The 26,571-nt window shown below is 43.6% G+C and overlaps 1 protein-coding gene across 1 annotated transcript in view; it reads right to left on the bottom strand.

Moving 5' to 3' along the window:
* LOC124605649 (angiopoietin-related protein 6-like) overlaps positions 1 to 26,571 on the bottom strand; it is a 941,284-nt gene that overhangs the window by 270,553 nt on the left and 644,160 nt on the right. The window contains exon 6 of the mRNA XM_047137517.1: positions 10,388 to 10,488. Within this exon, the coding sequence (XP_046993473.1) occupies positions 10,388 to 10,488 (101 nt within the window). The remainder of the gene's footprint in view (positions 1 to 10,387; positions 10,489 to 26,571) is intronic.

The raw sequence follows: 26,571 nt of genomic DNA, 5'->3' as shown, positions 1-26,571 counted from the left end.
GTCGTGCGGCCTGTGAGGGCTGCGGTGAGCTTAATGGCGGCCGTTGTTTGTAAATAGACTGGAGCGCCTTGATTGTGTCTCAAGGGGGACCGTCAGCGCCGCTGCACGAAAGCCCCCGAGCGAGCGCCACACGCAGCGCCCGCTTCCTGATGATGGCTGCGTGCGAACGCAATCATTAACATAATTACACGGCTCTGTGCGTTACAACCGCACACGAAAAGCTCGGAACATTCCCGACGCAGGTTATCGCCTTTAATCGCCCATTGGGAAACTGTTGGGCAGCAGTGTGCATCGATTAGGAATTCATCGCATGTTCCGAAACGAGAAATTACGTGTTACAACTTGTACCTGTGCACGATACAGCGACAGGGGCTGAACACACAGCGCGCCAGCAGGTCGTGGTTGGTGTATCTGTGCTACTAATAAAGACAAGCCGTTTGACGTTGTTGCCAAATATCTCGATAAGTATATGACCAATTCACTTCAAATTTTTACACGATACTCGAATTAACATATGGACGGATCACAGCCCATATATTTTTTAATATATCCAATATATAACTATACTTGAATAGGTGATATATAAATGGGAAATGTTGTAACCTAATTCTCCAAAAGTTTTTGATCGATTTACTTCAAATTTTTACACGATACTCTGACGAACAGTCAGACAAAAAGGCCATTCAGTTCACTTCTAATTATCATTCGGACGAGCATATTTATTTATTTATTTATTTGTTTATGCATTTATTTTACCTGGCAAGATTAGGGCCTTCAGGCCCTCGCTTACACCTAACCAGGCATACTCAGATTGAACGAGTTACAGTTTCTACAGAACATTAAGGACATATAACGTATTATACAGTATTGATGTTAAAGAAAAAAAATAGAGATTATAACAGTAGTACAATGATAATTATAACAATAAAAAAATAATTACAACAATCAAGAATAATAATGATAATAATAATAATAATAATAATAGTAGTAATGACTGTGTAAATGAAAGTAAACATACTTTTCTTTTGTGGATGTCAGTCCTATTGTTAGTTGGGAAATTTCTCGTTATGTTCTTGCAGCTTGTGAGTTATTCTCATCGAGCAGAGACATAAGACGATAGAATGGGGTGAAAGAGAAAATGGTTCAAATGGCTCTGAGCACTATGGGACTTAACTTCTGTGGTCATCAGTCCCCTAGAACTTAGAACTACTTAAACCTAACTAACCTAAGGACATCACACACATCCATGCCCGAGGCAGGATTCGAACCTGCGACCGTAGCAGTCGCGCGGTTCCGGACTGAGCGCCTTAACCGCGAGACCACCGCGGCCGGCGGGGTGAAAGAGATATTAGAAGAGGTAGATAGGTTAGAGGAAGAGAAATAGAATGGTAAAATTCGAAGCTGTGATGGAGAGGAGAAAGAAAGAGATAAGAGGGGCACAAAATGGTGGCTATACCATCCCTAATATAAAGTTTTGAGGTCCCTCTTGAATGTTGAGTGGTTCTGGATAAGACGCAGCTCACAGAGGAGCGCGTTCCATAGTCGTATGGTTGAGATGGAGAATGACACGGAGAAAGATTTTGTGTTATGTAAAGGTACAGCCAAGATGCTATTCAGTTTACTTTTGATTTTTATCGGACTTTCTAATTAACAGTCGGACACGCATATTATATTTATTAAAATATATATAGCCAATGATAATATGTATGTCATATATAAAGGAGAACGTTGTTACCAAACGTTTCGTAAACTTCTTGACCGATTTACTTCAATTTTTACACGATACCCTAATGAAAAGCCGGCCGGGGTGGTCGAGCGGTTCTAGGCGCTACAGTCTGGAACTGCGCGACCACTACGGTCGCAGGTTCGAATCCTGCCTCGGGCATGGATGTGTGTGATGTCCTTAGGTTAGTTAGGTTTAAGTAGTTCTAAGTTCTAGGGGACTGATGACCTCAGAAGCTAAGTCCCATAGTGCTCAGAGCCATTTGAACCCTAATGAAAATTCGGACGGACGTAGCCTGCATATTTTTAATATATACAATGTATAAATACATATGTGATACATAAAGCGGAAACGTTGGTTCCAAAAATTTCGAATACTTCTTGACCGATTTACTTCAATATTCTTACACGATACACTAATAAACATTCAGAGGTACATAGCAACGATAGCAGGACATGTGAGCCATTATACATTTTGTTTCTTATATATATATATATATATATATATATATATATATAGTCTTTCTTCTTGTAAATAATTTCACGCAAAAATTGTATACACAACTACCCGTTGTTTCTTCCTTGCTGTAAGCTTTACGGAAAACAGGATATGTCTATTTATGGATTATCACCTTGGGATCTCAATCTCTGAATCTTTCTAATCCTATCCATTCCCATATTAAAACAATGCGAAATACTATGAAGCTACACCTTCACAGATCTGTCCTCGCAGATTCAGCACGATAAGATGTGTCTCTCATATATCCTGCACCAATGATCCCAACCGCAATAATAATAAACAATGATCAAGGTGATAGAGATGGGTAAGAGGACAGAGAAGGGAGGCGTAGAAATGTACGTGGAGGGAGGGGGGGGATGCATAGGCATATATATATATATATATATATATATATATATATATATATATATATATATATAGAGAGAGAGAGAGAGAGAGAGAGAGAGATAGAGGGGGGGGATGGAGGAGATGCATAGATAGAGAGAGGGAGATGAGAGAGGAGAGGAGATGGGCAGAAAGATGGGGAAAGGACATTAGGATGTATATCCAGTTCCCATACATTTTTAACTATTTCGACTGTGGATATTCACAAAACGAAATGTAACCATAGGTACTTCAATGTCCCCGTTGCTAAATAAAGTAGCCGAAATTCACAATTTGGTAACCAACGTAACAATATTACCTTTAAATTTTACGATATGCTACTTTCGTCACAGGAAAGGAAACGTTTATAAAAAAAATGAAATACACAAATATCTGAAATTTATAACACTGTTTACGTGTTCGCATTTGGTCATAGTCTTTCCGATCATGGTGAATTCTGCTGCATAAAAATGTGTGACGTCTTTATCCAAACATATCCTTCTTTGTTTATACTAGTATTTTTTATCGCTTGTTGTTATTTTGTTATTCTAGCATGTTATACTTTGGTTTTCGTCGAATCAGTGATAAGGCGAGGCAGTACAGTATTAGGCTCTAGATTGCATGTGGAAGTAATGCGTTGTAATGCGTTTCGAATCCCCGTCCGGCTGTATGGGCGTAGAATTTCCGTGGTTTCCCTAAATCTTTCAACATGAGAGATCCGTTAACGGGAGGAAGATTGAGTGGCTTACCCCATACTAGACATGTTATAGCCCGCCTCTAATAATTTCGGCGTCGACAGAACGATAGCTCATAATTTTCCTTTTTTTTTTTTTTATTCAGTTGAATTCCCCAGCCGTAATTGCAAAGAACTCGTTATTGCAAATCATTTTTGAATTACTGTCAATTTCTCTCATTTATATCTTATGTCTCTTACACTTTATCTGTTCTAGGCCCTTGTGGTGCAGTTGAACAATTTCTTCATCATTGTACAGTAGCACTTATTTTATAAGAAACGAACATTATAACATTTTCCCTTTTTCGTATTGCAAATCATTTATGATCTGTTTTCCGTCCTTTTTGCTTCATTTCTGTCTTCTCATATTCCTTTTTCTTGTTCAGCACCAAGGATTCCGAACATAGGATCCATTTTGGTCTGATAATTGTGGCATAAAGTCTTATCTTCATTGTGTAAAATGTCGCTCTGCTGCTGCATCTTTCCTGTAATAACCTATACTCTATTGTTAACATTTTAGTTATTTTTTATTTTCTCACCTTTTAAAGGAGTTGATTGGTTCTTTTTAAATTTGTTCATTCTCTTTATTTTTTGAAAGTATGTTTTCTGAATTTCTTTCAACATGTCTGTATTTTTCGGATTCCGATGTTTTGCAATTATCTTTACAAAATCGTAGTTTTCCGAGCTTTTTCCGTTTCTCTTTTCAATCGTCTGGCAGCAGCGCTGAAATTTGGAAATTTTCGCTAAACTTCACAAAATATTTGAGTGGTGATGATAACTTTATCAGGCTGGTACTCAATTTTACGGTGAGGAATTTATAGAATGTGTAAGATTCTAACGGAAAAACGTATAATTTTAAGACTGTCGCAATCCTCAAACATAATCCATAATGGATGTAATTGATACAGAAGGCTATACAAATACACAGTGTCGAAATCTAGAGGAAGTATTGCTAAACAAGTTAAGTGATTCTAAGTTCCAAGAAACCTTGATATCAAACATACAAGTTGGTTAGTAACTTTCACCTTTGTGTGGAATTCTTAGATGAACGTTTGAGAAAAGAATTACTACAGATACAATAATGAGATTTTACAATAAGAGATGTTTGTATCATAATGTAGAAAGAATAACAGAAAAAGAGCATAGGAGATTACAGGTTTCAGCATTTAAATTTTTGAGGTCATGTGTAGGTGCTACGAAAAGAGAGTAAATTAGAAATGTGGGCTTAATACGAAAGCGCCAAAGAAAATTTTGCTAAATACTAAAGCGAATGGTGGAACAATATGAAAAAAGTAACTAGTGAAACAAAATGCAATAGAATTCCAAGGCGAAGAAAAAAGGTTAGCGAGTCAAATTAAAAATGAACAGAGCAGATGCGAAGGTCATTTGTAAGAAGTGTCTTGCAAGTTCACGTTTTCTGCTATAACTTATCAGTCAAAAATGAGATGCGAAATGAGTATCTTTTTAAAACACAGGACTTTATTGCACTCTCAAAGGCGGAAAGAGTGCAGTGCTGTGTGGTGTAAGGAACAGCATAGCTATGAGGGGACATCTCAGTCACTACTTCTCTTCTACGATTTTTCACCCGTCTGCCTTTTCTAGACCTTCAAGAGAAGGTCAGGACTGCCATTTTTTTTTTACCACGACTTGTGATAACGATTGTATCTTGCCATCTGTATAACAGATTAATAATAAATTAGCGTGATCGTCGGTTCGAAAATTAACTACTATGCACAAAACTCAGAATTCCGGACCGTGAAGGCTAGCTGTTAACATAACTGGTCTTGCCAACCAAATTTTCATGAAAATTTCATCCACAGCAGGATTTTAGAGTGCACTACCAGTGCTCTAGTTTGCTTTGGTGATAGTAGCTACTAACAAGCGCTGGAACATACAAAAATTTATAAATTATTAAACGGCGGGCACACTGAATGATACAGCGATGAAAACCTGGTACTCAAGAAATTGGTTGTTAAATCTCACTCATTTAATACGTGGTGGGAATATCTTTAGGAAATCTGCACGCTTAAGTTCCCGCGTCATCTGCAAGGCAAACGTGTCGCATGTTCGTCGTCTTAGGTTAGAGTTGTGGTTCGAGCATCCGGGACAAGTTTCCTTCTTGGTTCGTAAGAACGCTGTTTTTACCTTAAATGGAACTACGACAGCAGCAGATATACACGTGGGTTCTCACTGGAGTTAAGACGTCAAGTGTGAAGAGTTCTTCCATCTTAACTGTAGCCAAATGAATGTTTCACGACTCGCCACCTGCCTACACAATCACGCCGTTGTAGTCTTCATTTATGCAAGTTGTTGACTACTTGCAGGCGAGCCCGTGTCTTCAATACTATTCGAAGTACTTGTAGACTTGCATGATGCGCTTTTTTCTTAAGATCAAGTTCTTTCACCTAAGGGGTTCCTACGTCACTATCTGAATCTCGCCAGTCAAGGGAGTCACTTCATATATTCTGCTTCTGGGAAGGAACTCTTCTTCAATAATGCAGACAAATAACTAAGACGAATTGTTCGGTATGATAAGACTTTTACGCATTCTCCCAGTCTTACGGCAGGTACATTTTGCATACATTAACGTGACAGTGGTGGCCCCAAACATGGTTCGACGAATTGCTCGCCTCAAAGCTACGTCATTTCTACAGTCACGGAATCGAAGTTACCCCAACATTGGTAGAATACTGTAAATAGTGAAGGAGAATATAATAATGATGACTAAAGTCTGTGTTACGTGTATCTGTTGTGTTTACTAAACTTGCGGAAAACGCTCGAACTCGTGCACCAACCTAATAATTTAATCACCAGACCACTGCTGCCACGTGTGGAGGAAAACACAGCACTTTGATGAAGAGCGTCAGCCCACACACTTACTTAGGACGTCATAGGATTTGCCACGAGACATCGTTCACATAGGTCGTCAACGAAAGTGTGGCTCAAACTAGATTGTCACGCCACTTGGAAACGCACTTTTGTTACGTACACACTCTCCGCATCCCATCACGTCGAAATGTTAACTGTCCTCCTCTATCCGGCGACGGACTGGTAGCAGAGATTTATCCAACTTAATAGTATATTCCTCTTTCTTCCCCTGTCAGGGCTCAACCCATTCATCCCTTCTTTCCCATCCTTTCCAAACAATTTGTTAGTCTTCTGAAATCGTTTCCAAGTTACTCTTACCACAACTATAGTCCTCGCCTGGTTTTCATTTTCTGATTTTTTAGTAAAATGAACAAGGACAACGATATTTTACTTAATACCTTCAATCTGCAATTGCCTTATCGAATAATTTTAAAATATTAACTTATTTTATATGTTTAATTTATAATAATATATATAATAAACTGTTCTTGCATCTTTGATTAATGCTCTTGATGAAGAGTGGTAATGTCAGCCTCCACACGACTAAATTATCTGGAGCTCTTTGATTATGTGTGGTTGCGTAACACGATTCTATCATTTCATAAGTGTATACAATGCTGCACTCAGAGTCAGCAAATATACGAGGTGGACAAAACAAAAGTGTGCTGACAAATACATTATGTGATCAAAAGTATCGGGACACCTGGCTGAAAATGACTTACAAGTTTGTGGCGCCCTCCATCGGTAATGCTGTAATTCAACACGGTGTTGGGCACCCTTAGCCTTGATGACAGCTGCCACTCTCGCAGTCATACGTTCTATCAGGTGCTGGAAGGTTTCTTGCGGAATGGCAGCCCGTTCTTCAAGGAGTGCTGCACCGAGGAGAGGTATCGATGTCGGTCGGTGAGGCCCGGGCGAATGGTGTAAATTGTGTTGCCTATCTTTAGGCGCATGACATATTTTCCGTTTCAGCTACATTCTGCCCTCGCGCTAAAAAATATCTGGGTATCGCGTCGCATCATATTATCAAAATGGTTCAAATGGCTCTGAGCACTATGGGACTCAACTGCTGTGGTCATACGTCCCCTAGAACTTAGAACTACTTAAACCTAACTAACCTAAGGACATCACACACATCCATGCCCGAGGCAGGATTTGAACCTGCGACCGTAGCGGTCGTGCGGTTCCAGACTCTAGCGCCTTTAACCGCTCGGCCACTCCGGCCGGCCGTCATATTATCGATTATCACTGAATAACACCTATTTTTTTGCTACGACTACAAGCTGTCTAACCAGGGGGAACAAACTGTATGCGCGGACGAAACGTCGGTGTTCTTCAGTGATAATTTAGAATATGACGCGGCGCCTTCCTCAGAAAACTATTATTCTAAGGGGAGACCAAAATGTTTCCGTTGGAGGACTTTGCTACAGCATATGTGCAACGTAGCGCGACTGCGATGCGGGTATATAAGCACCGACATGTAGGCAAAGGATTAGTGTGACATTCGTGTCTTTCCGACGTGCGTGCGGCAAATGCGGAAAGGCGAACTGTAGCGATGGTATTACCAGATGCGTCCAGACAGGACCAGCGTGCTATCATTCTTTTCTTGGCTGCCGAAGGACAGACTCCAGTATACATACGTCGGAGAATGAGGAATGTGTATGGGGCAGCATGCCTGTCAAAAACCACAGTTATGTAATGGTGTACCAAGGGGTGCTGCTGCTTGACAGTAAAGCCGTCGGCATACTGACCGTGCTGTCGAACGTCAACGTTGAGCGTCCAAAGTGTTGCTGAACGCTCAGGAACGATGCAACTGGTGCATACGGTACGTGGGCCCCAACGTGGAATACGCGATCGCGGCGCATTCCAGCGACAGTTGTGGGATGCTTCTATTTGTAAATCACACTGTTTACTCAACGGGCGAGCGTAAAATTCCCACGTTAGCTCTATTAAACAGCACGTTTCCTGCACTGTCCATATCCTAGTCACGTTGTTCTATATGTAACATAGACAAAAACTTCAATATCGATTACATGTTTTAAGACAGAAAGGAAAGTACCATGTCCAATCAATAAGGACACAGGCTTATGAAAGTTCCATTGCAAACACTGTGACACAAATTTGCAATAGTTCTCCACATCAGGTAAACGTTATTTTATCTTTCTCAAATTTTGGTAAACCCTACGAAGGTCATTCTTACTTGATCACTGTTCCTACCGAGTAGCAGAAGCTTTACAAGACGTGAATTGCGAAACTCAAAAGAAAAAGGAATAAAATATCTTTATACAAGTAGCGCGAGCTGTCCTGTCGATTAAGCCAATCGAACAAACTCACCCCTCAAAAAAAGGTGAACTTATATTTACGTAACATAAATTACGTAGTATATACTTACGTTAAACTAATAATAAAGCAAACCTATTAAATACACGAATGTTAGGAAAAAATATTTGAATTTCGCAATACACGAACCAACGCTTTGCCGCCCATCTTGTCACGGGTCGTTGACACTACTCACTACACTAAAGTTACAACAATTCAGCTAACGCCAATTCTAACATGTTACGACGTGCTAAATGCTTTAATCGCAGCTATGTTGCTACCTGAAGTTTAATTATAACAAATTGTACCAAGAACAATGTGTTTTTGGTGGATCCTCAGTGTGTCGCTACCTTCAAATGACACACTCTCTCATACGCAAGTTACAATAATTCTTTGGCCACGAAAATGATGTTTCTCATTATTTTATTGGAACGAATCACACAGTCAACAACGGGTTGTCGAGTGATTCTCAATTTTCTGGTGCTCAGAAAAGGCATATATACGTACAGGCTTGAACTGAATGCCAATATGGCGCCTCACAGCTCTGTGTTGAAGGGAGATAGCGCGCGTCTGACGTAAGTGGCGTTGTGCCATCTGATTGGTCAACGCTCAGGCGCACGCTCAGAATATTTGGCATGCTAGATATTGCTCCGCACGTACGGAAAGACTCCTGCACGTGCTGTTACACGCTATGACGTCAAAAAACTCGGCACGCTCAACGTTCTGGTGCACGGTCCGTGTGCCGACGGCTTGACTCACGTCCCCATATCGCATATGTTGTAACGTAAAGTTACACAAACTCAAGTGGGTGCCTTGATCTCTCCACATGCGATTATCATACCTTCATCACGGACTTTCAAGGATCGACGGGTCCTATCGGAAGATGATGTGTAGAAGGCAGTTACGGAATTCTCCAAACAAAAGGACACAGTGTTTTACCAGGCGAGTACTTCACCTGGGTGCGTCATTGGGATGACTGGCTCAATGCTAACGGCGATTCTGCCTCAACGGCATCCCATTTATGGACTGCAAGGCTTTCGAACGGCAATTTTTTGATTGCCCCTTATAGTTATGCTTTGTTCATAAGAACTGATTAAAGGTCACTTTCTATTGTATTGTATTGTATGTTAACCGGGGGGTCTGGAAACGACGGAGAGGCTCCGTCCCCGCCGCAGCCGCAGTGCTCCACAACCACACGACAACTACCGCAGTCCACTTCACCCCTCCACCGTCTTACACCGAACCACTCTTTCAGGGTTATTGTGCGGTTCGGCCCCCGGTGGACCCCCTCCCCCCCCCCCCCCCTCCAGAGAACGGTCTCACACCAGACGAGTGTAACCCCTACGTTTGCGTGGTAGAGTAATGGTGGTGTACGCGTACGTGGAGAACTTGTTTGCGCAGTAGCCGCCGACATAGTGTAGCTGAGGAGGGATAAGGGAAACCAGCCCGCATTCGCCGATGCAGATGGAAAACCGCCTAAAAACCATCCAGAGACTGGTCGGCTCACCGGACCTCGACCCAACTCCTCCGGGCGGATTCGTGCCGGGGACCAGGCGCTCCTTCCCAATCCGGAAAGCCGTGCGTTAGAGCGCACGGCTAACCGGGCGGGCATAGGTCACTTTACTTGGTGTCTCTAAGATTGCTCTCTACGGGAGTTTCGACCATCGACTAAGCGATTTTGTTTGCCAGGTGTTACATGATTCGTGAGAAAGTGGTCTTATTAATGTATGGCAGAGAAAAAAAAAGCATCTAGTGAAAAACATGTATCCTAATGCAGCCATTGTTGAAAACTGAAGTGCGAACAAGGTGTGTGGACAGCGCTGCACAGCTTGCGGCAGGCGGGCAGTAAGCGGCGCGCTCACCTGTCGACGACCTTGTGCTCCTGCAGGTGGCGCAGCTCGTTGTTGGGCTCCTGGTCGTCGTCGTCGCCGCCCAGGTCCGGCAGGTCGGAGCCTGCAGTCACCTACAACACGCACCACACACGGCGTCAGGTGTGCCCTTGCTGCACCTCAGTCCGCGGCGCGCGTTTATTTTAAGGAGCGTCGCGAGACTCAGCGACTCCTCAGTTAAGGTACAAACACACACTTTAGCTGTTTGGTGAGCCACGAGGAGTATAAACTTTCGTTTCGGACTGCCCTGTCGACAGCTTGGCGTGCGAGAGGCATGGGAAACTACAGCCACTAGGGTAAATAGGATACAGCAGACGGCGCGCAAGCCCAGGGCGACGTTTTCGAGGGGTGCGGTTAGGTGAGATGGAAAACACTGACGAAGTACAGGTTTCGGTTGGATTGTTTTGGGGAAGGAGACCAGACAGCGAGGTCATGGGTCTCATTGTATTTGGAAAGGACGGGGAAGGAAGTCGGCCACCCCGGCATTTGCCTGGAGCGATTATGGGAAATCAGGATGGCCGGACGCAGGATTGAAGCGTCGTCCTCCCGAATGAGAGTCCAGTGTGATAATCACTGCGCCACCTCGCTCGGTCGACGAAGTACAGAAGAAAAGGGAGAGGGGCAGTGCTTAGTAAGAGGAGAAGAGGAAGAGGTGAAAGAAGAAGAAGAAGAGAGAGAATTTGGCAGCAATAAAATGGAAAGATAAAGGGCCCTAATATCGTTCCTGCTCCTAATTTCGTCCTGCATCTACATCTACGTGATTACTCTGCTATTCACAAACCTCCTCTTAGAAAAATTTATGAATTGCTGTGCTTGGATACCCCTTACTTTATTTGATTTTCAAACAGCTGAGCAGAACTGAACGTATTCAGACATTTCGCTCTTTACTTATCCTGATCAACACTAAACTGACACACAATATTTTTGGCGCAACGCAATCTGACTTTCAATAATTGGGTGGAGAACTGTAGGGCCCCCCTAGACAGGTCAGGCGTGCACTACACACCGGAAGCAGCTACTAGGGTAGCAGAGTACGTGTGGCGTGCACACGGGGTTTTTTTAGGTTAGAGGGACCCCCCCTTGGGCGAAACGATAAAATACCTGACGGCTTACCAGAGAGGACATTATCATCGTTGATAAAGAACGTCCGTCCTCAGAGACCAAAAACAGGAAAAGTTAACGTAATATTGGTAAACTGCAGGAGTATCCAGGGCAAGGTTCCTGAATTAGTATCTCTTATTGAAGGAAATAGTGCGCATATAGTATTAGGAACGGAAAGTTGGTTAAAACCGGAAGTGAACAGTAACGAAATCCTAGACACAGAATGGAATATATACCGCAAGGATAGGATAAACGCCAATGGTGGAGGAGTATTTATAGCAGTAAAGAATTCAATAATATCCAGTGAAGTTATTAGCGAATGCGAATGTGAAATAATCTGGGTTAAGTTAAGTATCAAAGGTGGGTCAGATATGATAGTCGGATGCTTCTATAGACCACCTGCATCAGCAACCGTAGTAGTTGAGCGCCTCAGAGAGAACCTGCAGAACGTCGTGAAGAAGTTTCGTGATCATACTATTGTAATAGGGGGAGACTTCAATCTACCAGGTATAGAATGGGATAGTCACACAATCAGAACTGGAGCCAGGGACAGAGACTCTTGTGACATTATCCTGACTGCCTTGTCCGAGAATTACTTCGAGCAGATAGTTAGAGAACCAACTCGTGAAGCTAACGTTTTAGACCTCAAAGCAACAAATAGACCGGAACTTTTCGACTCCGTGAATGTAGAAGAGGGTGTCAGTGATCATAAGTCAGTGGTTGCATCAATGACTACAAGAAATGCCAAGAAAGGAAGGAAAATATATTTGCTTAACAAGAGTGATAGGGCACAAATCGCAGAATATCTGAGTGACCACCATCAAACGTTCATTTCTGAGGAAGAGGATGTGGAACAAAAATGGAAAAAATTCAGAAACATCGCCCAGTACGCCTTAGATAAGTTCGTACCGACTAAGGTCCAAAGCGAGGGGAAAGATCCACCGTGGTATAACAATCATGTACGAAAGGTACTACGGAAACAAAGAAAGCTTCATCATAGGTTTAAGAGTAGTCGAATCATAGCTGATAAGGAAAAGCTGAACGAAGCGAAAAAGAGCGTAAAGAGAGCAATGAGAGAAGCATTCAACGAATTCGAACATAAAACATTGGCAAACAATCTAAACAAGAACCCTAAAAAGTTTTGGTCATATGTAAAATCGGTAAGTGGATCTAAATCCCCTATTCAGTCACTCGTTGACCACGATGGCACCGAAACAGAGGACGACCGAAGAAAGGCAGAAATACTGAATTCAGTGTTCCGAAACTGTTTCACTGCGGAAAATCGTAACACGGTCCCTGACTTCAGCCGTCGCACGGACGCCAAAATGGAAAATATTGAAATAAACGATATCGGAATTGAAAAACAACTGCTATCACTTAGTAGCGGAAAAGCATCCGGACCAGACGAGATACCCTTAAGATTCTGCAGTGATTATGCTAAAGAACTTGCCCCCTTTCTATCAGCAATTTATCGTAGATCGCTGGAAGAACGTAAAGTACCTAGCGACTGGAAGAAAGCGCAGGTCGTTCCCATTTTCAAGAAGGGTCATAAATCAGATGCGAATAATTATAGGCCTATTTCGCTTACGTCAATCTGTTGTAGAATAATGGAACATGTTTTGTGTTCTCGTATTATGACGTTCTTAGATAATACAAATCTCCTTCATCATAACCAACATGGATTCCGCAAACAGAGATCATGTGAAACTCAGCTCGCCCTATTTGCCCAAGAAATTCACAGTGCCGTAGACACTGGCGAGCAGATTGATGCCGTATTCCTGGACTTCAGGAAGGCATTTGATACGGTTCCGCACTTACGTTTAGTGAAAAAAATACGAGCTTACGGAATATTGGACCAGGTTTGTGATTGGATTCAGGATTTCCTAGAAGAAAGAACACAACATGTGATTCTTAACGGTTCAAAATCTGCAGATGTAGAGGTAATTTCGGGAGTACCGCAGGGAAGCGTGATAGGACCTTTATTGTTTACAATATACATAAATGACTTAGTTGACAACATCGGTAGCTCCGTGAGGCTATTTGCAGATGACACGGTTGTCTACAAGAAAGTAGCAACATCAGAAGACTCGTACGTACTCCAGGAGGACCTGCAGAGGATTAATGCATGGTGCGACAGCTGGCAGCTTTCCCTAAACGTAGATAAATGTAATATAATGCGCATACATAGGGGCAGAAATCCATTCCAGTACGATTATGCCATAGGTGGTAAATCATTGGAAGCGGTAACGACCGTAAAATACTTAGGAGTTACTATCCGGAGCGATCTGAAGTGGAATGATCACATAAAACAAACAGTGGGAAAAGCAGGCGCCAGGTTGAGATTCATAGGAAGAATTCTAAGAAAATGTGACTCATCGACGAAAAAAGTAGCTTACAAAACGCTTGTTCGTCCGATTCTTGAGTATTGCTCATCAGTATGGGACCCTTACCAGGTTGGATTAATAGAAGAGATAGACATGATCCAGCGAAAAGCAGCGCGATTCGTCATGGGGACATTTAGTCAGCGCGAGAGCGTTACGGAGATGCTGAACAAGCTCCAGTGGCGGACACTTCAAGAAAGGCGTTACGCAATACGGAGAGGTTTATTATCGAAATTACGAGAGAGCACATTCCGGGAAGAGATGGGCAACATATTACTACCGCCCACATATATCTCGCGTAATGATCACAACGAAAAGATCCGAGAAATTAGAGCAAATACGGAGACTTACAAGCAGTCGTTCTTCCCACGCACAATTCGTGAATGGAACAGGGAAGGGGGGATCAGATAGTGGTACAATAAGTACCCTCCGCCACACACCGTAAGGTGGCTCGCGGAGTATAGATGTAGATGTAGATGTAGATAATCCCTACAAAAGAATGGCCCTGACTAACCGCCACATGTTGCTGCATGAACATGTGCCTTGTTGGTATCACAGGACGCCAGCCTTTTGCCCTGGCCCGCCAGATCTCCAGACTTGTACCCAATTGAAAATGTGTGGGATAGTCAAACGACGGGTGCAGCGCTGTGACCCAATGCCAACCACCACAGATTAACTTTGGAACCAGGTGAATGCAGTATAAGTGACTATACCACAGGACGCCATTCGCTCCTTATATGCATCGATGCCATCACGCATAGAACAAGTTATCAGGGTCCATGGCGGAACCAGTGCCTACCAGGCAACAGGACACATGCTGAGCCGAGGTGACTGAAACGCTAATCATTTCATGAACGTCCTATCTCTAGTCGTTCAAGATGTCCTGTTTTTTTTCTGAACGTAAGTTTATGTATTGCCATGTAGCTAACGGGGCATATACACACAAGGATAGTATACATCACTACTGTCGTACTCCATATCAAAATAGTTTACTGTTCACGCGCAATCACGAACTGCCTCGCCTCGCGTTTAGCAAACCATCTAGGTCCCCGACACAACTGCCTGGGGGGAGGGATGGGGGAGGGGGAGGGGCGGAAGGAATGTCCAGTTCATTTAGGTGGCCGACGAAGATGTGTCATTAAAACCCAGTTCAGCTGTGGTTGGGACACAGAACTGCAATTGTGGCGGACAGCTGTTCAGAATACCTTATGGCTATCCAGAATTAGGTTTTCAGTAGTTTTTCTCATATCGTTTAAAGTGCCACGATGGTTCCTTTGCAACATCAAAGCCGTTTTCTTTCCGAACTCTTCAGAACTCGGAGTGCATGTTAATCTTCCACCTACTTAGCGTCTTTCCTGCCAGGTGTTGGCAGCATTTGATATGAGACGTCTGTTACGTAATTCTGTGTGCTATTTTGGTCTTCCAATTTTCCTTTCAAGATGTATCGGTGGCTTCCCTTTTAAATGTAGAATGCTCTCCGAGGCTACACTGCCTGAATGTCGTCGAAAAACAGTTAGTTCGCTTCCTTCAGTCCAGTCAACTTTATCTTTCTAAGGTTCCCAAATGCGTTCGAAATGTTTCTTTAATTAATGACATAATGTGGAGAAATCACAGATACGTTTCAGCTATGCAGCAGCCAACATTAATTCTTGTATAACGGTGAGCTCCTTCGTGGGTGGTGAATCCACTAGGTCAAATTTCTTCGTCGCCTGATGGAATGGAGTTTATATTTCTAGACGAGATAATTGTCATGGTTACGACTGTAATAATATAATTGTTCCTCTTTATGTTACCTAGTTTGTAAGCGAATCCGTAATACATGTTTTCGGTAGGTTAACTTCTAATGAAGTTTAACAAATTGTTGTGACAACTGTTTAGTTTGTATTCGGAGTGTATAAAAAATCTGTAAATTCTACAAACAATGATGCCTTGCAAATTACACTAGGCTATGAAAGTTGAGACGCACTCCATTTTGACTTGTGTTACTGTTTATACAGTGTGTCCATAATACGAGTTCCAGTTTCAAAACGCTTTAGAACCACTGCTCAGAATAACGTCAAATATGAGCAGCATACTACTGACACAGAGAGAAAAGTCATGGAACAAAAAATTAACAAACATTTTACTAATAACATCACAACGTAAATGGGGTCGGCTGAAAATGACAGATGAATTGCAGTACGAGTACTATGGTTGGAGTTGCACATTATATTACCCGTACTGTTCAATGTGCATGACTGTACAAGTTCGGCAGTCAGCAGTTGTGACGCAGTTAATTAGAAGAGCCTATCCACCGAAGTAAGGTCGTACCACATCGGTACTTAATTGTCCTGGGGCCAAGAGCCGCATTAAAAGCAAGGCCCTGATGAAGGCTAGCTGCAACGCTGGCCGAAACGTTGGCGCATTTTAAATTATGACGATGCGGTCTGATACCATGAAGAATTTTATTGAAGAGGACAAAATGACATCAGTTTCTAACTGTCGTCAGACTTGTGCAACACATATTCAATATTCTGTCCACCGTTTTCTACGACTAGTTAAAATCGAGAAACAGCATGTTCCACAACAGATTGGAATGTCACGGGGGTCAAGTTCACAAAGCGTTGCGCAGTGTGTGCCTTCAACTCGAGCAATGCTCGTAATTGTAGGAGTGAACACCGCATCTTTCAGATAATTTCACAGCCGGAAGTCAGACGAATTAAGGTCATGTGATCTGGACGGACATCATGTAGGAAAATGGAGGCTGGTAATCCTAGCATTTCCGAAATGCCGGTGGAGCAGCCGCTTAACTGGTTGTGTAATGTGCGGAGGAGAGCCATCTTGCGTAAAAAATGATCCTAACCACACATCCACGCCGTTGAAGAGTCGGAATGACGTTGGTGCACAAAGACTCTCCTAGCGTTTACCATCTACATCTACATCTACATCTACATGACTACTCTGCAATTCACATTTAAGTGCTTGGCAGAGGGTTCATCGAACCACAATCATACTATCTCTCTACCATCCCACTCCCGAACAGCGTGCGGGAAAAACGAACACCTAAACCTTTCTGTTCGAGCTCTGATTTCTCTTATTCTATTTTGATGATCATTCCTACCTATGTAGGTTGGGCTCAACAAAATATTTTCGCATTCGGAAGAGAAAGTTGGTGACTGAAATTTCGTAGCTCGACCGCTACGGTCGCAGGTTCGAATCCTGCCTCGGGCATGGCTGTGTGTGTTGTCCTTAGGTTAGTTAGGTTTAAGTAGTTCTAAGTTCTAGGGGACTTATGACCTCAGCAGTTGAGTCCCATAGTGCTCAGAGCCATTTGAACCATTTTGAAATTTCGTAAATAGATCTCGCCGCGGCGAAAAACGTCTTTGCTTTAATGACTTCCATCCCAATTCGCGTATCATATCTGTCACACTCTCTCCCCTATTACGTGATAATACAAAACGAGCTGCCCTTTTTTGCACCCTTTCGATGTCCTCCGTCAATCCCACCTGGTAAGGATCCCACACCGCGCAGCAATATTCTAACAGAGGACGTACGAGTGTAGTGTAAGCTGTCTCTTTAGTGGACTTGTTGCATCTTCTAAGTGTCCTGCCAATGAAACGCAACCTTTGGCTCGCCTTCCCCACAATATTATCTATGTGGTTTTTACAACTGAAGTTGTTCGTAATTTTAACACCCAGGTACTTAGTTGAATTGACAGCCTTGAGAATTGTACTATTTATCGAGTAATCGAATTCCAACGGATTTCTTTTGGAACTCATGTGGATCACCTTACACTTTTCGTTATTTAGCGTCAACTGCCACCTGCCACACCATACAGCAATCTTTTCTAAATCGCTTTGCAACTGATACTGGTCTTCGGATGACCTTACTAGACGGTAAATTACAGCAGCATCTGCGAACAACCTAAGAGAAATGCTCAGATTGTCACCCAGGTCATTTATATAGATCAGGAACAGCAGAGGTCCCAGGACGCTTCCCTGGGGAACACCTGATATCACTTCAGTTTTACTCGATGATTTGCCGTCTATTACTACGAACTGCGACCTTCCTGATAGGAAATCACGAATCCAGTCGCACAACTGAGACGATACCCTATAAACCCGCAGACTGATTAGAAGTCGCTTGTGAGGAACGGTGTCAAAAGCTTTCCGGAAATCTAGAAATACGGAATCAACTTGAGATCCCCTGTCGATAGCGGCCATTACTTCGTGCGAATAAAGAGCTAGCTGCGTTGCACAAGAACGATGTTTTCTGAAACCATGCTGATTACGTATCAATAGATCGTTCCCTTCGAGGTGATTCATAATGTTTGAATACAGTATATGCTCCAAAACCCTACTGCAAACCGACGTCAATGATATAGGTCTGCAGTTCGGTGGATTACTCCTACTACCCTTCTTAAACACTGGTGCGACCTGCGCAATTTTCCAATCTGCAGGTACAGATCTATCGGTGAGCGAGTGGTTGTATATGAGCTATTGTATCAGCGTAATCTGAAAGGAACGTAATCGGTATACAATCTGGACCTGAAGACTTGCCCGTATCAAGCGATTTGTTTCTTCGCAACCCCTAAGGTATCTACTTCTAAGAAACCCATGCTAGCAGCTGTTCGTGTTTCAAATTCTGGAATATTCCATTCGTCTTCCCTGGTGAAGGAATTTCGGAAAACTGCGTTCAATAACTCCGCTTTAGCGGCACAGTCGTCGGTAACAGTACCATCGGCACTGCGCAGCGAAGGTATTGACTGCGTCTTGCCGCTTGTGTACTTGACATACGACCAGAATTTCTTCGGATTTTCTGCCAAATTTCGAGACAATGTTTCGTTGTGGAACCTTTTAAAGGCCTCTCGCATTGAAGTCCGTGCCAAATTTCGCGCGTCTGTAAATTTTAGCCAATCTTCGGGATTTCGCGTTCTTCTGAACTTCGCATGCTTTCTCCGTTGCCTCTGCAACAGCGTTCGGACCTGTTTTGTGTACCACGGGGGATCAGTTCCATCTCTTACCAATTTATGAGGTATGAATCTCTCAATTGCTGTTGCTACTATATCTTTGAATTTGAGCCACATCTCGTCTACATTTGCATAGTCAGTTCGGAAGGAATGGAGATTGTCTCTTAAGGAGGCTTCTAGTGACACTTTATCCGCTTTTTTAAATAAAATTATTTTGCGATTGTTTCTGGTGGATTTGGAAGAAACGGTATTGATCCTAGCTACAACGACCTTGTGATCACTAATCCCTGTATCAGTCATGATGCTCTCTATCAGCTCTGGATTGTTTGTGGCTAAGAGGTCAAGTGTGTTTTCGCAACCATTTACAATTTGCGTGGGTTCGTGGACTAACTGCTCGAAATAATCTTCGGAGAAAGCATTTAGGACAATCTCGGAAGATGTTTTCTGCCTACCACCGGTTTTGAACAAGTATTTTTGCCAACATATCGAGGGAAGGTTGAAGTCTCCACCAACTATAAACGTATGAGTGGGGTATTTAATTGTTACGAGACTCAAATTTTCTCTGAACTGTTCAGCAACTATATCATCGGAGTCTGGGGGTCGGTAGAAGGAGCCAATTATTAACTTGGTTCGGATGTTAAGTATAACCTCCACCCATACCAATTCGCACGGAGTATCTACTTCGACTTCACTACAAGATAAACCACTACTGACAGACACAAACCCTCCACGACCAATTCTGCCTAATCTATCTTTCCTGAACACCGTCTGAGATTTAGTAAAATTTTCTGCAGAACTTATTTCAGGCTTTAGCCAGCTTTCTGTACCTATAACGATTTCAGCGTCGGTGCTTTCTATTAGCGCTTGAAGCTCTGGGTCTTTCCCAGCACAACTACAACAATTTACAATTCCAACTGTTCCTTGATCCAAGCACGTCCTGTATTTGCCATGCACCCTTTGAGATTGCAGCCCACCCCGTACTTTCCCGAGACCTTCTAACCTAAAAAAACCGCCCAGTCCACGCCACACAGCCTCCGCTACCCGTGTAGCCGCCAGCTGAGTGTAATGAACTCCTGACCTATTCAGCGGAACCCGAAACCCCACCACCCTATGGCGCAAGTCAAGGAATCTGCAGCCAACACGGTCGCAAAACCGTCTGAGCCTCTGATCTTTATTTTACAATTGCCATTGCCGACTTTCGCCCATAAAAACAAGTACTCATCAGCATTTAACTTCTTCTTTCTTCTCGTAGTCAAAACAAATGGCATGCTTGGAACAAGAGTACTATAGGGCTGTTTAGCTTGTGTTAATGTGCCACAGCTATGCCTCTGCGACGTGCATGGCGTCGTCGCTGGCGGCGCAGTGTACCTGTGTATCGCAGTTTGAAGGCGATTGATATTGACTTGGCTGGCCAGAAACGGTACAGGTAACAGGACCCGCAATATTCAACTCCTCGAAAAAAGTACGGTTCTACGATAAACGATGCCGTCAACATAATACGACAAATTACTAAGTTGGAACGGTGACTGCCGGTCTTTGTGGCCGAGCAGTTCTAGGCGCTTCAGTCCGGAACCGCGCTGCTGCTACGGTCGCAGGTTCGAATCCTGCCTCGGACATGGATGTGTGTGATGTCCTTAGGTTAGTTAAGTTTAAGTAGTTCTAAGTCTAGGGGACTGATAACCTCAGATGGTAAGTCCAATAGTGCTCAGAGCCATTTGAACAATTTTTGGAACTGCGACTGTGTACCGATCGTACCTTACTTTCCGAATAGCCCTCGTACGTTTCTCTTCAGACGGCATCTTTTCAGTCATATTCGACATTTGAGGTTAAAATTTAACCTATTCTGCCCCCTATGTTCCGATTTATTTCAGACAATACCGGCTATTTACACTTTCTTCGTACTGGCTGAAAAGTATACTCTTGAGCAAGTTTCCAATAAAACAGCTGCCCGCACCAGTCACATTTGCAGAATGAAACGGTACCGGATTTTCCGTTGCCTGTATTGTGTAATTCTGTGTGTTGACATGTCCTTGGAGATGGAAATGGTCTTCGCCTTTGCACAGAATATTCCATGGCCATTCATTATCCACTTCCATGGGAGGAAGAAATTACAGAGCGAACGTTTGTTTTGCTGGTAGATCAGCAGGAAGCAACTTCTGGACATGGCTGACTTTGTGTGGATAGGAGTACAGGTTGCTTCGTAGGATTTTAAGCACCACTCACAGGCATGTCCAACGTTCGGGCAATTCCCCGTGCACTGCATGTCTGCACACCACCGCTCGACCCTCCTGTAGAGCTGTGGCCACATCTTCGACAGACGTAGGACCAACCACTTCCCTCCCTCTGGCACATTGCACTTCAAAAGAACTCGTCTTTTCGAATTTTGTAATCATTTTCTCCAGACTCTTAGCAGACATCGGACCAGTGCCTTTTTTCATACCATTAAGTGTACGGAATTTCTGCAGGGCTAGTAGCGCACAATCACCGTTCTTGTAAAAGAGCCTTACCACCAGCGCGCGATCCTTTATGGACACAGTCATACTGGGCGTCTCGCATGCAAACTGAGGAACATTCGTGTGCCGCTCGTCTGCTTATGTGCGTACTCTAATTGTGACGTTTCTCCCTGTGTCAATAATACTGTGTTCAAAGTTGACGTCATTCTGAGCAGAGGTTCTCTTTTTACAGGGTTTTGAAACTGGAACTTTAATCGTGAAACCTTATATATCTCATTTACTTTCTCTATAGAATATCTTTTGTAGACGCCCTCCGAAGAATTGTAGTCGATTTTATGTGTGGGTCCACAGCCGACGTAAATTTGTTAAGGGGAGGTTTACTATCTTTTGGTTCAAAAAATCGATTTTTTAAACTGCATTTTTGGATCCATAAAAGTGTTCAGAATCCACCTCTGAAACGGTTTTTTCGAATACAGAACGGAAATGTTTGTTATTCGCGGCTGAACAAAAAAATGCACCGGCCTGAAATCGGCCTTTTTCACACATCGGTTTTTTTCTTTCGCAGGACGAGTTATTGTAGCGGTGCTTGGGAGGAAACACACAAAATTCAAATGAAAGTTTGAACGCGTGTGTTTGGAAGTTAGCCCCCTAAGTATCTGCATTCTGGTGCGAAGACTGTGGAGATTGCGACTTTCCTGGCAGTGAGCAGCTTAAACGAAGGGTATTTAGCAATTCCGAAGACCATGACGATGGACGTCACCCTGGGACTCTATTCGACGCAGTTCGCCAAGCATTCGGACGACCACCGGATTCAAGCGGCCGAAAACCGCTTCTCACCGGCCGTACGAGCGGCTCTGGAGCAGAGCAGGATGGCCGAGATCGGGCAGAACGCCCTCTATGAGGAAGAGGAAGGACTAGTTTATGGACCCGGAGTAGCAGATCGAACGTAAGTTGCATAATATTGCATTTATATGCAGTCAAAACTTCAAACGCGTTTTTCTCGAAATGACTTTTTTATTGCGCTGTATGGTAACTTCAAAAATACTGAACCGATAGACATGATTCTTTCTTTTTCTAGGAAATGTACCACTTTTATTCCGATCCATCACCTATAAATATTTTTGCTTGGCCGATGAAGTCAAAAACCGATTTTTTCAAATGGCCGCCATTTTGTTTCGTATGGTCCAAAGAACTTAAGCGAAGTACAACTCATAAGAAATCTTATACACTTCACTAACGTCAACTCAATTTTAATTTCAGACGAGCCGGCTGACCTGTGACGTACCTCGCGTGGAGGTATACATCGATTTTTTTTTTTTCGTTCCGACGGCACATCCGTCTTTGCTCTTCGACATCGATCGAAAAAATTCCAGTTTGTAGAGGAATTCTCAAAGAACATGCTTTTTTGGGCCAAAAGTAGTAAACCTCCCCATAATAGAAATCATGTTCCTACGTAGGTTATTCTTTTATGTCGAACTAAACACTTTATTTTATTATTAAGCAAATATTAAATCCATCGCCTTCAGAATTAGCAAGGTAAATCGCATTAAAATTGTTATGCTTACACAATGTTGTTGTTCGCAATGAGAGATTTGCTCAACCATAATTGGTATCGGTATAAGCTACCTACTACACACATGAAGACCGTACGTAAGATGAAAAAAATGCTACTCTTATACTGGTTTTGCCACCGTGCCAGCATACATAATACATTAAAATACATTAGCATAGACTCAAGCACATGTAGAACATCTAGTGAGGTGTGCGTGTCTGAGCAAACTCAGTGAGTCGTGGGTGGCGGCTGAGAGGGTATGAGTCACGACGATTCTTCAACACTTCCCACGTCCACTGGTGTAGGCACAAGGAACCGCAGCTGCAGATATAGGTGCTACATGCTGTTTCTAAGAAGACTTGCTGAAGAATACACTTTTCAGCCAGTACGAAGGAAGTGTAAATATCCGATACAGCCTGAAATAAATCAGAACATAGGGGGCAGAATACGTTAAGTGTCAAGTGCGACTGATTAGGTGCCGTCCAAAGAATTACATACAAGGGCTATTCGTAAATTAAGGTATGATCGGTCGCGAAATGGGAACCACTGTGAAAATCGGAAATGTTTTATTTGCAGCAGTTACTTACACTTTCCAGCTACTTCACTACATAGATGCCTCTCCTACTCAGACATATGTCGTAACGTTGTACCAGCTCTCCATTACCCTTGTTGTAGAAGGCAGCCGCCTGCGCTTTCCGCCAATTCTCTGCGCTGGTCTACAGCTCGTTGTCTGAGCCAAAATGCCAGCGGTTCATGTGAGCAGAGCTGAAACTCAGAGGAAGACAATTACGGGCTGTATGGTGGGCGATCAAAGACTTCCCAACGAAAAGGCTGCGTGAGGGCCTTCGTTCCCCGTTGCAGTGTCCTGCCGAGAATTATCATGAAGAAGGAAATGCATGACAAGTACAAACTATTTCATATTCCGGGCAACCGCAGCTGCTGAAAGGCTTGATGGTGGGAAGAACTCTTCTTACAGCTGGTAAAATTGTTGTTTATTAAAACACAACCGGTTTCGCTGCTTAAAGTCAAATCATCAAGCGCAACAACACTGGAAGGTCATAGACATACCAATTTTGACTAGGAGTGATGGGTACGCCCATGATATTTTAACGTTGTTCCACCACATGATGCACCTTTAAGCCGCAAAACCAGCTGTGTTTTAATAAGCAACAATGTTACCAGCTGTAAGCGGAGTTTTTCCTAACATCATGCATAACAAGTTCACCATGTGGACTGCATGGAATCAGGCGCAATCTCACAACAGGGACCCATACTTAGCGGGAACTCTACTTGCTAGCTATCTTTCTACATCTACATCTAATCTACATCTACATCCATACTCCGCCACCCACCTGACGGTGTGTGGCTCCCTGTGTGCTCAGAACTGAAAAGAGCGATGTGATGTGATCCACGGGCATATTTAAGACACTATTCACCATATCTGTGCAGAGCTTCATCGTATTTTTGTTGTGGTTTCCATTTCGGAAATCGCGCTCGGGAGGACGACGGTTCAAACCCGCGTCCGGCCATCCTGATTGAGGTTTCCCGTGATTTCTCTAAATCGCTACATGCAGATGTCGGGATGGTTTCTTTGAAAGGGCACGGCCGTCTTCCTTCCCCATCCTTCGCTAAACCGATGGCGCCGATGACCTCGCTGTTTGGTTCTCTACCTCAAATCAAACCACCAACCATCCATTTCACACGAGACCGGACTTTACTTTCCGACAGCCGTCGTATGTTGACGATTTGCGTTATATACACTTGATTGATTCCTAATGCACTTGGAGGCGAGCCTGCACGGTATACAGATAATTTGCAAAAGAAAATTCCTCATAGATTTTGTTGTCGCACAAACGCTTTAGACCAGTGATCGTCAAACTATTTTTCTCAAGAGCCATTACTGACATTGTGGGACGCCGCGCCGGGCCTTATGTGTATCGATCTTATTATTAACTGGCAGCCCCCGTATATTAGTACATTATGAGGCCCCAATAGACTAGCTGTAGTACGGTTTGCGATAAGTTGGTCAACTGCCTCTAAGTAGCAAGCGTTAAAAGGTTGCATGGTTTAAAAGGGGGGGGGGGGGGGAGGACCAAACTGTTAGGTCATCGGTCCCTCGTTCCTATTAAAATAATTCCACAAGGGGAGGAATAAAGTAATCGCGACATACAGGTCATCGGTCCCTCGTTTCTATTAAAATAATTCCACAAAGGTGGGAGTAAAATGATCGAGACATACAAAACACAGCAGGAAGAAAGGAGAAAACCACAAGAACGACGGAAGAACAACAAACACTAAAACGGACCAAATCGGACCAGGAAACCACAGAGAGGCGCATGAAACATCTAGAAGACACCAAAACAAGAGAGCAGATTACCATGGCTGGCTGACCATGAGATTAAAAAGGAGAAGCCAGTCACTCTACAACACATTAAAACTTCCACCATAACAGCACTAGGGTGGAGGACACAGAGCGACAAAGGAATTGCACTAAAACTTAGATCAAATGATAAAACCCACACTCACGAATAAAAAGTAAGACTGAAGCTGTTGTAGCGGCATTGTCGCCCAACACCGAAGGTAGGCTGCTGGGAAAAATAAAAGTCCGCCGAAGAGCGGCTAAAAGGGCTAAAAGGGCTAAAAGTGGACAGTCCAGCAAGAGGTGGACGACCGTCGTTTGTGGGCCACAGCGACACCAAGGTGGGTCCTTGCGACGGAGGAGGTAACCATGCGTTAGCCACGTGTGGCCAATGCGGAGCCGGCAGATGACAACTGATTCCCTGCGAGAGGCCCGCATGGAAGAGTTCCACACATTCGTAATGACACGCAGTTTGTTGTCGGTACTGTTGTGTCATTCCATCTCCCAAAGCTGAAAAACCCTGCGACGTAAGACAGAACGGAGGTCAGTTTCGGAGATGCCCATCTCCAGAAGCGGTTTCCGCGTAGCCTGTTTGGCCATCCTGCCGGGAAGTTCGTTGTCTGGGATTCCGACGTGTCCTGGAGTCCACACAAACACCACTGAACGACAGGACCGTTTCGAGGCGTAGATGGACTTCTGAATGAACGCTACCAAAGAATGGGGAGAGTAGCACTGGTCGACAGCTTGTAGGCTGCTGAAGTACACGGGAGAAATGACTCGCCAGGGGATGAGCGGATGTGCTCAAGGGCAGGAGATGTGGCCGCCAACTCTGCACTGAAAACACTGCAGCCATCTGGCAAGGAATGAGGTTCAATATGTCTTCCATGAACATACGCAAAGCTACGTGACCATTAGCCATCGAGCCATCGGTGCAGTGGGGAGTTTACCTTGTAAAGTGAATTCGGACGTGGGCAAATTATTGGTGTTCATATGCTGGGTGGTTCCGCAACCAAGGGAGCCGAGTGTCTGGTATTTCAAGAAGTATCATATCGTAGATTTATACCGCTAAGTCTCAACGCGCACGAAAGTGTGTCGAGTGATCGTGATGGACGGTCACTGAAAAGGATTGTAACGAAAAGTAAGAGGAAGGGCAGGAAATTGCAGGAAGAACTGGAATTTCGGAACCCTACATCATTGATGCAAATGCTCGTAACAGGAAAACGTGGTCCCGAAAACATTAAACCTGGAGTATGCAGCAATGAAAGAATGTCATTTCGTCGAATGAATCATGTTTCATACTGTTTTCAACTTCTGGCAGAGTCCACGTTCTAAGAGTGAAAAATGGCGGGTGTTCGGTGATGAT

This window comes from Schistocerca americana, chromosome 1, assembly GCF_021461395.2.
Source record: "Schistocerca americana isolate TAMUIC-IGC-003095 chromosome 1, iqSchAmer2.1, whole genome shotgun sequence".
Taxonomy (NCBI): domain Eukaryota; kingdom Metazoa; phylum Arthropoda; class Insecta; order Orthoptera; family Acrididae; genus Schistocerca; species Schistocerca americana.
Note: the sequence above shows the minus strand (reverse complement) of the source record. Positions and strands in the feature narration are given on the sequence as shown.